Below are 13,268 nucleotides of genomic sequence, written 5' to 3' on the forward strand. Positions count from 1 at the left end.
AAAAAAAAACATTTTTATCTGCAGCGCGCGAGACTGTGTATCGGAAATTCCAAAGATATGCTCTTTTCAAATATTTTGTGATATTGCTGTTGAATCGAATGTTACGGTTCAAGTGCGAAGAACATGATATTTAGTAAATAAAGGTAACACACAGGGAAGGGATGCCTTCATGGAGGACCTTTTAAGTAAATTAACTTCCATTCATGTTATACAATGGAAAAATCGCTTCCCTTGTTGAATTGAAATTTTAAGCTTTAGCTATCCTGGGCAGACGAAATTAAATTGCAAAATATATATGTTAGAGTATATGTGTTTTAATTATAAGTATTTAAAAGTAATGAGTACACTTTTTTTTTTTGTTAGGATAATTTAAGAATTATTTTTTTATTTTTCAATCCATTCTGATAAAACTTGCATATTAAAGATTTTATTACGCCCAAAGGGCCCACCAGTGGCCGAGCGGTAAAGTCGCTGAACACTGGTAGTTCGGTCCGAGGTTTGAATCCCGCGAACGGGTTGGCTGCATGGGCGTTTTCATGGTTTTCCCCATGTGTAACGTGTATACGAGCCAGTTTCCCTTAGAAGTCCACCCCGAAGGCATCCCTCCCCTTTGACAGATAGCCCTCGAGGCTTTGCCATAATCACACACACACATTACGCCCAAAGGGGCGTTAAGAAAACGCCTGGGCGTTTTCTTAACGCCTTTGGACGTAATGCAAAATCTGAAAACTTTCAGATTTTATTTATTTATTTATTTATTTATTGTAATGGGCTGTATAGTCGGAGTACAATCTGACCGTTATAATCTTACTTGGCATGGTGTTTTCTCTGTAACGAAACACTGATAATTCGCACGCGGACAGTCGGGTATAAAGTGTTTCAGTGTCTACTTTATAAATAATCTATCTGTTTATCCTTACAGGTCAGTTCAACTGGAAGGAAGCTACAATCGAAGATCTGACGGCAACAGTTTTCACAATCGCACACATTATTAATCGACTAGAAGCAACCTCTGTGTGTGGATGTGTGATTGTCTTCGATCTTAAGGACTTTACCTTGCAAATGTTATTTAAATACGTAACGCCAAAATATCTGATCTTCATCATCAGGTGCTTACAGGTAAGTACAAGATAATACTAAAAGTTAATTGAAGTCGAATTAATATGTTGCATATTAAAGAAGTTGATAAATGGTTGAAAATGGCGTCCATCCGAAACATCGCGGAAGAAATCGTCGCTGAGAAGCCAATGCAAGAGAACAATATCGTCGTATAAATAAGATATTGTCGTAGAAACAGTAATAAGGAGACAACATTGCATTTCCAGCACTTCATAGTAAAAAACATTGTCGTGGAAAATTTTGCAGTTTTAAAACGTCGAGGTAAAAAATAAAACAAGTATAAATGAGTGAGTGAGTTTTTTAGCGCAAAAACCAAAGATGATTATGATGCGCCAAACAAAAGGTGGGATGACCCAATTTAATGAAATCAAATACTTATTAACAAAAAATTAAAAAAGGATACATGTACCAAATCCGGAGGATGAAGTCGTGTAAAAAACCAGGTAAAAGCACACATTAAAATACAATACACAATCTGCAGAACAGATTACATTAAGTAATAAAAGCCAGTCTCTTTTAAGTAATAAAATAAATTACAATTGACCTCTCTTCCGATTAAACGGTCGAGAGGTAAGTCACAGCTATTAAAATATTTCTATGAAACAAGTATAAATCCTCGCATGATGACAGTTAAATAATGAGATTTGATTGTTAAATACATCAGTTTAAAATTCTGTTAAGTGTTTATACGTAGAAATTTCCTTCTTGTATTTTCAGTAGAAATTAATAAACAAATTCAAAAACATGAAATATAGCGGTAAAAATATTCCTAATTCTTTCTTGGGCTCACAAATAATCATGTAAATATGCGCTTAAAATTTTTAAAGTCTGTAACACACCTTCGTGGTGATTTATAGGTTCTTTATATTTCACTGCGGTATTTTTTACAGTGATGTTTTAAAGCTTTTCTTTTGAACCGCTTTATTCCCTATGATGACGTTTTATAACACCGTAGAATCATTAGAACTTTTGAAGCAGGATACATGAAAAATGAGCAATCCCCTCGCCGGGACTCGAGCCTGGATCTCTCGAATACGCTCCAAGTGCACTGGCGTTACACCATGAAAGAATGAAGAAAGGAGGCAGAAAATACCTTATATACTCCTCCTTTTTTAAAGGGTGATTGTAGACCCAACTGCTAAATTCTGGTAGTGAAGAATCATCATCCATCACTTTTAGTTCGGGCGCCACTGTAGAGCCATTACTTATTTTTGAAGCAGGAGTACATGAAAAATGAGAAACATCCTCGCCGAGACTCGAACCTGGACCTCTCGAATACGCGCCGCTGATGACTTCTAAGTACGCTCTCTCTCTGTCTCGAAGTAAGCTGAACAGTCCTTAAATACTCCTTCTAACTCACTTGCATACGGGGCGATAATAAAAACTCATTCTGGTAGGGAATAGTAGATGGGAAACGAGACCAGACAGTAAAGCATGTTTAAACTTAAAGTAACGTCTACAACACGGTATTTTAGAATTGCGATATTATAGCTTTCTTTTCTTTTCACCGACGATGTTTCCTCCTTGCATTGTTTTCTGTGTAATTCTTTCGTATAGGATGTTTTCCCCTGTAAGCACTGAAAACAGAAATTGAGTATCTTCTAGATTCAGCTGGAATAATTAACAAAGTTATCACGCGTTTAATCTGCGTTAACGGGAACATGGTTAATAACAGGAACATAGTTATGTTCCCGTTGTTATACAATTAGATAAATATTACTTGAAAAATATGTAAAATTTAATTTTAAAGATGACTGACTTTTCACTTCGAACTAACCTTTGAAACGTAGTATTCAATTACCATTTGCTTCGGGCTCTAGGACTCCATTGACTCTGACTTATTCAAGGACTGCATCGACTCTAAGTTAAGTCATTAATGTATTCAATTGTAGGTGTATTTTTCTACCTTTCACACCCTTTCATTTCCAATGAAATTTGTTTCATTGACAAGTAGTGAATTTCTGTTATTTTTCGCATAAGAATGCATTTCGTTATCTCACATATGCTATCTACAGTGACCTAACGAAAAAATGTGATGCGGACACCATATTAAATTATACGCAGTTTTGCTCCATTTCACTTAAACGTTCTTCCTCGAATTTCATTAGCGATAGATTTCTCATTCCATAATACACTTCTGACTTCGCGGCAAAGATACCTAAAACCTCAAAACATCTTCATTAAAAGTTGAAAGGTACAGAATAGCATAAAACACCGAATACAGAATAGCATAAAATAAAATTATAGTTTCTACGCAAAAACAAGCATTTCAGTCAGCAGGCAAGAAAGCAGATTTTTCGGTGCAAAAAGACTAAAAGTTTCCTTTTGGTTTCACTCGGCAAAAATACACTGAAGGTGCAGAAACTGACTTAATTCACTATTCTGAAAAGTTTCAAATGTAAACAAATACGGTTGCTATGGTAAAAAGAATTATGCTTAGCCGCACTTAACTTTTAAATTGTTGATACTTCTACAACTACTGCATTCAGATTAACTAAAGACATAAAAATCGTAACCGGAAGATAAGACATAAAAATCGTAACCGGAAGATAAGAACAATTTAATTCAATTATTTTTAAAGAAAAAAATGTACAACTTACCAACATATAAGGATAAAAAAAAATCTGATGTCACACCACATGACTTCCTTGTACTTAATTAAATTATACGCATTTTTTCTTGCATTTCATTTAAACTTATTCGATTGAGTTAAATATACTTCGCCGATAGCGCATAAACCACAATAGAATAAATGCACTCTTTAAAATTTACTATATTTGTTTACCATAGCGGCACTCTGGCGCTAGGTTCACTTCACAGCATTACATCTCATTCATTTTATAACTCCAACTTTCGCTGCCTGACGAGATTAGCATGAAAAGTTCATACTGTGTTCCGCCTGTCAGAACTTCGTGTTCCATAGAAGGGTGCTTCAAGTAGAATGAGCGCAGCACAGTAAGTCCAGGAGGGCGGAAAGAAGATGGCGATCATTTTATAACTCAGAATGGGCAAAATTTATATCATCTGAAGAATTATCTAATTGTTGCCACATGTTCTATTCAAATACTATAATAAATCTAAAACGATGTATAAAAGAAATTAAAAAAAGAAAAAAAAAGAAAAGAAAAGAAAAACGAAAAAGAAACAGTTTTTCACAAACGATTCAGTATTTCTCATTCAATTCATTCAATTCTCACTTCGCGACAAGGTAAAAATACATTAAAAACTCAAAGTATCTATATTAAAATTTACGAAGTAAATCTTTAACTCATATTTCCTCGAATAATGGATTAAGCATGATTTAATTCCCAATAATAAAACAAGGAGTTATCTTTCTTGTAGTTTCTCAAGATTGGCAACAAATCCACTATTCTGCTAAGTTTCAAATCTAAACAAATATGGCTGCTATGGTAAAAATAATGTTAGGCTTAGCCGCACTTAAACAACTTTGAAATTGTTGATATTTCTACAAATATTGTATGCAGATTTACTAAAACCATAAAAACCTTAACCGGAAGATAAGAACAACATAATTTAATCATTTTTAAAGCAAAAAATACACAGTTTACAGACATTTAAGAGTAAAGGAACTGAGATCACTGAGCCGAGTAATAGAGTGGATATATTTGTAATAATAAAATTCCATAGTCAAGAATACACTTAAAATTCTAACTGTATGTTCTTTTCATTTTTAATGGCGACGTTCTCTTATTTGAAAGTACGTAGTATTAAATCCACAGCCCCGTAGTCAAGTTGTTTTTCCCGCCTTTTCTACACGTGCAGTTATAGAATGTTCTGGAAATATTTAAAGCGAACTGAATTGGCTGACGAAGCTGACGTCATTTCTTGGAAGCTCCGCCTTTCCAGAGGCTATAAAAGGACTCGCAAAAGAATATCGGGGGCTTTTCTTTAATGTAACAATGCAGTAAACTTCATACAAAAAGTTATTAGTAATTCTTTTTTATTTACTCCGGAGATATCAATTTTGTAACTGCTATTTCTCCTGACCAATAATAAATGGATCCTGTTTTTTAAACTTATCGTCTGATAATTTAAGCTACGACTACATCTTCACAAATCTATTTATTCCGGACAAAAGCTGGTACATCACATATATGTATACACATATATTCATATACGGTTGGTGCGTCCAATTGTAACAAAATAGGAAGTGCACATCTACATGTTATAGCAATCCTTTATACAAAATTTCAACGTTCTGAAGCTACTCGTTTTTGAGTTATGCGAGAAACATACATACGTATGTAGTTACGTACGTACGTATGCACAGATGCGACGAAAAATTTTCTTCAGAATTCATTTAAAACCAGTTTTATAATTTTTTTTGGGGGAAAAGAGTCTTTTATTTTTTCCTTATGTACAATGTCACGCAAAAGCATCGTTAAGTTGTATTCGATAGCGGTCAAAATGGATATTTTCGTTGAAATATGATACCCGAAATTTTTCGCGATTACGATACTTCCTTTTTACATCGCACAAGGAAGTAAAAACTGAACTGACTGAGCTGAGTAACAGAGTGGGTATATATGTATGGAGGGTGTACCGTCACAAGTGCACATCTGTGTAGCCACCGAGGGAGTGGCTTCTAGGATGGACCAATGAGTATCCAGTAACATTTTTGTCATGTCACATGACCTTTCGCGTGCTTTAATATGGTTTAAAATATTCTGCCACGTAATTTTCTGTACAAGATAATGAAAGCTTCGTCGATTTCTTTTGAAAATTTTCATTTCGAAGTTCGATGAAATGTAAGCAGTTGTGAAGATTTCACTACCTGGTTGAAAGAATTTGAAATAAATCTTGGACACCTCGCAAAAATATCCATGTGAAGTATTACTTAATAAGTGGGAAATAACACGAAGAAAGAAATATGTGATAAACATCTGAGCCCAAATGCTATCTTTACATAAAACTGTGCATACAAGAAAAATATTTGCACTAATTATATATTATGTAAATAGAAGTCAGCCCTTTTTATTGCAGTCTATATGAAAAAGATGTTCTATAATAATAGAACACCTGACCTACACATGCAAATTAGCCAAAGAACTGAATCCTACTTGCGCGAACTGTAAAAAGGATCATATTGCTACTTCGAAGTTATGCGAATTTAAACCAAAAATTCGTGTTGTCTCTGACAGGATGAAAAGGATTTCAGCGCGGAAGTCGCAGTCTATGAATATGTCTCCGTTGACTGAAATACCATTACAGAAAGAAAATAGTATGCCATCAGACTCCCACTCAGATGCTAGTACTCCAGCTGAAGTGGATTTCGCGATGGATAAAAACCTTCAGAAGATTGCAATCAAATTCCTAGAATTTGTTGAAAAATGTAAGAAAATTTATTCGCCGCAGGACAAAGTATTACTTGCCCTGGGGACGGTTGAACAGATGATAAAAATGGACTTGTAAATTTTCTATTATTCTTTTGATGATGAATTTGATGTTAACTTTGCTTAATTTCGATTTTGCTCGGGCTTCAGGGGATAGCACCGCCCTCCGGACTCTGCGTTCCTGCTCTGGTTAGTAGACACGCCTACTTCTCGTGACTGACACCTCCCTCTACGCCTGCCATGCTTTAGGCCTTCTTTTTCATCACTTCAGTAGTCCAGCTACAACTTCAGAATTTTTTAAAGTCATGTGCTTATACGCAACTCTTCATGAGCTGGAAACAGCGCGCTTCGCGCGCTATCCCAGCAATAATTTGTCTGATTGATTGATTGATAATAATAGCCAACGCAGAATTTTATTCAAAGTAAAATTTACAAATTTGCATTCGTATATATTTAGTGTGTTAAATTTCACATTTAATAACAGCTCATTCTTAATTGGCCCACCAGCGGCCGAGCGGTAACGTCGCTGAACACTAATAGTTCGGTCCGAGGTTCGAATCCCGCGAACGGGCTGGCTGCATGGGTGTTTCCGTGGTTTTTCCCATGTGTAACGTGTGTGTGTTTCCTCATACGAGCCAGTTTCCCTTAAAAAGTCCACCACGAAGGCATCCCTCCTTTAAGGCAGATAGCCCTCGAGTGCTTTGCCGTAATTTAATAAACCAAACCAAACCATTCTTAATTGTATTGTTTACACAAGCAATGCTCATCAAACAGAATGAATTTATCTTATTCACAACGAATATATTCAATTAATTCTGATATAACATTTAATACTAACAATGGATGTAATCCTGTTATACAGAATATGTATTCTGCGTCTTCCACTTTCAAAATCAAAAGAATGCAAGCACTGAAATAAGAAAACACTAAATTTATTGTAACACTTCCAGTCCTCCTCAGCTCAAAAAAAAAAAAAAAAAAAAAAAAAAAAAAAAAAAAAAAACTATACACATGAATTCTCTTCATCCACAGCTGTTAGTAAATGCATAATATTCAAGGCTAACTGTAGCTTGAGTCTTTTCCTGGATGTAAAGAGCGATATTATGCCGTGAACATTAATCCAAATATTAATGCGTGATAAAAATCGCGAAAGTGAAATGTCAGCGATTAATTAAAATCATAAAACGAAAGCACTAAGGGATTTTCTGTTATTACGCCATACATTTATAACTGCGAAGCAAACGCAAATTAAAACGTAAACGCTCACAAGCACGAAGAGTTAGCGTCACAAGAGTAATAGAAGCTCATTAGTCCATTTTCGAAACCCCTCCCTAGGTGGCTACTCTGATGTGTACTTGGGAAATATGCTTAACGGTACGCATATTTCACAAGTGCACTTGGGTGCATCATAAAGATTAAGAGTGAGTGAGTGAGAGGTTATGGCGCAAAACCAAAGATGATTGATTATAGCGCGCCAAACACGAGATGGGATGATTACAATTAATAAAATTAAAATACAATAAATAAAAACAAGCGGACAAATATACCAAATGCAGAGGATGAAGTCATATAAAAACAAGTTAAATGCACACATTAAAATCCAAGACATAATCTTCAAAACAAATTACATTAGGTGATAAAATCCAGTCTCTTTTAAATAATAAAATAAATTACAATTGAGCTCTCTTCCGATTAAACGGTCGAGAGGTAAGTTACAGCTATTAAAATATTTCTTACGAAGACTATTAAAATATGGGCACTCAACTAAAATATGACGGACAGATAGGCAAACATTACAATTTGAACAAACAGGCTCATTCTCAGCTTTCAAAAGGTAGTTGTGTGTCACTCTACTGTGACCAATTCTGAGGAGAGTCAAAAGAACTTCCTCCTTAAGATTTCCAGCAAAATCCCAATGCTCAATCCTAGGCTTTACATTTCTCAATTTGTTGTAATGCTGAACGTCTCAAATTTGCTGCCATTTTTTCGGATCTTCCCCTTGATGGCACAGCAGATGTCTCTAAAAGGGATGAGGCGACTGGACAGTTAAAGATTTAGAATTGCATGGGAACCTATACCCGGAAGCATATTTCACAAGTGCACATCTGTCTAGCCACCGAGGGAGTGGCTTCTAGTATGAACCAATGAGCATCCAGTAATATTTCTGTCATGTCACATGACCTTTCGCGTGCTTTAAGATTTAAGCAAGATGGTTGAAAATATTCTGCCACGCAATTTTCTGTACTATAATTAATTAAAGTATCGTCGATTACTTATGAAACTTTTCATTGCGAAGTTTGACTAATACATGTTGGATACTTCGCAAAAATATCGATGTGAAATATTACTTAATAAGTGGTAAATAAGATGAAGAAAGAAATATGTGATAAATATCTGAGCTCAAATGCAATCTTTACATAAAACTATGCGGATGAGAAAAATTTTTACACCAATTATAAATGTAAATAGAAGTCAGCACTTTTTTATTGCAGTCTATATGAAACAGATGTTCTATAATAATAACCAATGCAGAATTTTAATGGTAACAATGGATATAATCAGATTATATGTATTCTGAATCTTACACTTTAAAAATCAAAGGAATGCAAACACTGAAATAAGAAAACACTAGCTTCATTGTAACACTTTTCAGTCATTCTCAGCTCAATTAAAAAAATATACACTTGAATTCTCTTAGTCCACATAATATGCCGTGAACATCAATCCTAATATTATGTGTGATAAAAACTGCGAAAGTGAAATGTCAGCGATTAATTAAACTCAGAAAATGAAAGCACTACGAGATTTTCTACTATTACGCCATATATTCATAACTGCGAAACAAATGCAAATTAAAACGTAAACAATATACGCTCACATGCACGAAGATGTAGCGTCACAAGAGCAATAGCAGCTCATTGCTCCATTTTCGAAACCCCTCCCTCAGTGGCTACGTTGATGTGCACTTGTGAAATATGCTACCCGGAAATGTGAGGGGTAAGTGGTAGCAGAGGTAGAAGATGGGAAAAGAAGCAAGAGGGATTAATTTGAAACATTTATTGGACATAAATATGGCTACGGCAGCTTGAATGGTCTACGGCAGCTTGAATGTTACAACAGGTGCTCGAAGTTTGTCCCATCAGACGCCAAACACGCCTGACATCGACGGACCATTTGAATGCCGTGAATTATTTGATCTTCCTGAAGCAGGTTCTTCCCAATTTTCTTAACGATGTTCCATCAAATGTGAGGCGCAACATGTGTTTCCAACATGATGGAGCCCCTGCTCATTTTGGATTAAATGTTTGTCGCCATTTGAGCAGATCATTCCCACATCGATGGATTGGGCGAGGTGAATCGATTTCCTGGCATTCACGCTCACTGGATTTTATTCAGCCTTGATTTCTTTTTGTGGGAAGCCATCAAAAGTGTCGCATATCACGATCCTGTTGTGTCTGAAATAAATCTCGTGGCAAGACTCGCCTGCGCAGCTGCTACAATCAAAGAAACTCTCGGTGTGTTTGGACATGTCCGGCAATCAAAGGTCCATCGGTGTCAGGCACGTTTGGTGTCTGATGGTGCAAACTTCGAGCATCTGTTGTAACATTGAAGTTGGCTTAGACCATTTGTATTTATGTCCAATAAATATTTCAAATAATTCACTCTCTTGTTTCTTTTCCCATTCTCTACCTCTGCTACCACTTACCCCTGACATTTCCGGGCATGGGTTCCTATGCAATTCTTAAACCTTATATTGTGCCCTACCTCCCCTAGAAGTTTGTCGCAACATTTACGGTACACCTTGTATATACGTTTGGTTTAGCCAATTACAACCAAAAAGGGAAGTGCACAACTACATGTTATAGTAGTCCTATATACAGAATTTCAACGTTCTGAGGCTACTTATTTTTGAGTTATGCGAGATACATATATATGTGCGTACGTACAGACACCACGAAAATATTTCTTCTGAATCCATTTAAATCAGTTTTATAGTTTGGTGGAAAAGCGTCCTTTATTCTGTCCTTACGTACAGATGTCACGCAAAAACATCGTTAAAGAACATTCAGTGGCTGTCAAAATGGAAATTTTCGTTGAAATATGAGAGCCGGAATTTTTGGCAATTACAATACTTTAGTTCGTACGAGGAAGTAATTATAAACAAGTTAGAAAGTTAAGTGAATATTTCTTGAAGTATTGCACATTTCGCTTCGGAATGGTTACATAAGTATCCTTGTTTTTTTAATCTTTTCCTCGTTTTTAATCTTACTAATCCATGTTTCTTTTCCTGCGTCTCGAGTAAAATTGCAAACATAAAATTTTCAGTTTTGACGGAAGTTATTTGTGGATAACTCTGATGTTATCGCTTTTTCATAAATCGTTTTGAAAAGTTCCTCATCGGTAACCTTGTGCACACTTAAATAGATTACCGCGTCTTTCGTAGCTACCACTTCAAAATTTCTAATTTTCAGATATTTTGATATTTCTCATTTACATTGTCTTCTTACAGTCCTAGACCCGAAAATTTATCTACGTTTATATTTCTTAATCATAAAAACTTAAAGAATATTTGCATTTGAATAAACAAAGGCAGCTTTCAAGTATGAAATTTAATGAAATAACCGAAACAGATAGCTTAGTTATTATGAGACGCCAAAAGATTAACAATCTCGCTAGAAAATAAAAGTAAATGCTATAATTTTTTTCCTTACTTGTTATGATTTATTCTCCTTGCAATAAAATATTGCTGAACTGAAAATTGTGATAAATTTAAAGAGAGAATATTTGCGATGGCAGCTTTCAAGTATGAAATTTTATGAAATAACCGAGTGTGTGTGTATTTAATTATGGCAAAGCACACTAGGACTATCTGCCTAAGAGGAGGGATGCCTTCGTGGAGGACTTTCTAAGGGAAACTGGCTCGTATACACGTTACACATGGGGAAAACCACGAAAACGCCCATGCAGCCAGCCCGTTCGCGGGATTCGAACCTCGGACCGAACTACCAGTGTTCAGCGACTTTACCGCTCGGCCGCTGGTGGGCCCGTATGAAATAACCGAAACAGATAGCTTAGTTATTATGAGCGACAAGAAGATTTACCATGTTGCTAGATAATAAAATTAAATGTTGCAATTTTTTTTGCGTACTTTTTATGATTTATTCTCCTTACAATAATATCTTGCTTAAATGAAAATTTGAGAAAATTTCCAAAATATTTATCTAACTTGAATACTAGATAAATGAAATAGTATGCGCATTGATTCTGCACCACAATAATAATTATTTCTTCTGGAAGTTATTTTTCTCTTCGAATACAGAAACTATTTTTATGGACTTGAAATGTTGTTGCGTTCTATGGGTTCGTGGATTTGGAGTGACTTATGAGAACACTTGGTGAAGAATAAAAACACAGTTTATTCGTCAGTATTACACAGAAGAGTTCCAAAGACATTCAGAAGTCAAACAACAAAAATCAGTGTTGTATTTTCAAATTTTCACAGGACTAGTTTCGATAGTTTTACCGAACCACCATCGTCAGCTGTAAAAGCGCAAATGAACGAGATAGGATATAATAACCAGATAAGATAAAGCCTGGACAGAAAATAAGCTAGTGGCGCCATCTGTTGATGAAACCAGAACTAAAACATAATTTCCTTGAAGGCTGAAGGCAAAGATGGATTGGAATTAGGGTCGTTAACTAGAACAGAAAGATTTTTTTTAAAATGTGAAATTCCTCTAGAAAGTCCAGTTCTCCAATGGAAGACGTTTTTTTGGATAATTGTAGCAGCAGAAAAATTGAAAGTGTGATTTTCGGACCAACAATCTTTCTTTTCTAGTTAACGATCCTAATTCCAATCCATCTTTGCCTTCGGCCTTTAAAGAAATTATATTTTAGTTCTGGTTTCATCAACAGATGGCGCCACTAGCTTATTTTCTGTCCAGGCTTTCTTATCTTATCTGATCATTATATCCTATCTTGTTCATTTGCGCTTTTGCAGCTGACGATAGTGGTTCGGTAAAATCATCGAAACTAGTCCTGTGAAAATTTGAAAATATAACGCTGATTGTTGTTTGACTTCTGAATTAGTATTTGTTCGGCGTGTTATTGTGTCTTAATTCCAAAGACATGTTTACAGTCGTCGAAAAACTACGATAAAAACGCTGAAAGAATCAGAAACAGGCTATCAGGCTATAACGGTTAAGACAGCTTCACGGCAAAACACTAAAATACAGCTTCCAACGTGGTCGATCGCTCTCGAGTTATTCTCTGAACTCAAGACACTACTACTGAACTCTACATACTTTACTCAATACTCTACTCTACATACTACAAAATACCGTATTTACGCGAATCTAATGCGCATCGTTTTTGGCCAAATGTAGTATTCAAAATTGGGGTGCGCATTAGATTCGAGTGCAAAGTTCGCCGATGACGTCAACAAAATTTCTCGACTACGTTTACTGTTACATTTATCGTTGATACATTATTGCATAGAGGATACAAACTGCAGAGTACGTAGTCACGAAATGGAGGGCAAACAGAGAAGAATGTCATATGACGCTACTTTCAAACGTAAAGTAATTCTTTATGCTGAAAAAAAAATGGCAATAGAAAGACAGGGAGAGAGTTCAACGTAGCTGAGAGCAATGTTCGCTTGTGGCGGCAACAGAAATTGGCACTGTTTGCAACTAAAGCTAGTAGAAAGAAATTAACTGGCCCTCGCAAAGGAAGACAGCCTAAAATTGAAGAAAAAGTTTTGGAATTTGTACGTGAAAGGAGGAAGAATGGACA

The 13,268-nt window shown here is 35.6% G+C and overlaps 1 protein-coding gene across 2 annotated transcripts in view; it reads left to right on the forward strand.

Moving 5' to 3' along the window:
* LOC118193964 (alpha-tocopherol transfer protein-like) overlaps nt 1-13,268 on the forward strand; it is a 45,121-nt gene that overhangs the window by 15,655 nt on the left and 16,198 nt on the right. For both annotated transcript variants that reach the window (XM_035365133.2, XM_035365134.2), the window contains one exon: nt 923-1,119. In XM_035365133.2, the coding sequence (XP_035221024.1) occupies nt 923-1,119 (197 nt within the window). The remainder of the gene's footprint in view (nt 1-922; nt 1,120-13,268) is intronic.

This window comes from Stegodyphus dumicola, chromosome 11 (assembly GCF_044657685.1).
Source record: "Stegodyphus dumicola isolate Sdum_Otavi_A_Nest chromosome 11, ASM4465768v1".
NCBI lineage: Eukaryota > Metazoa > Arthropoda > Arachnida > Araneae > Eresidae > Stegodyphus > Stegodyphus dumicola.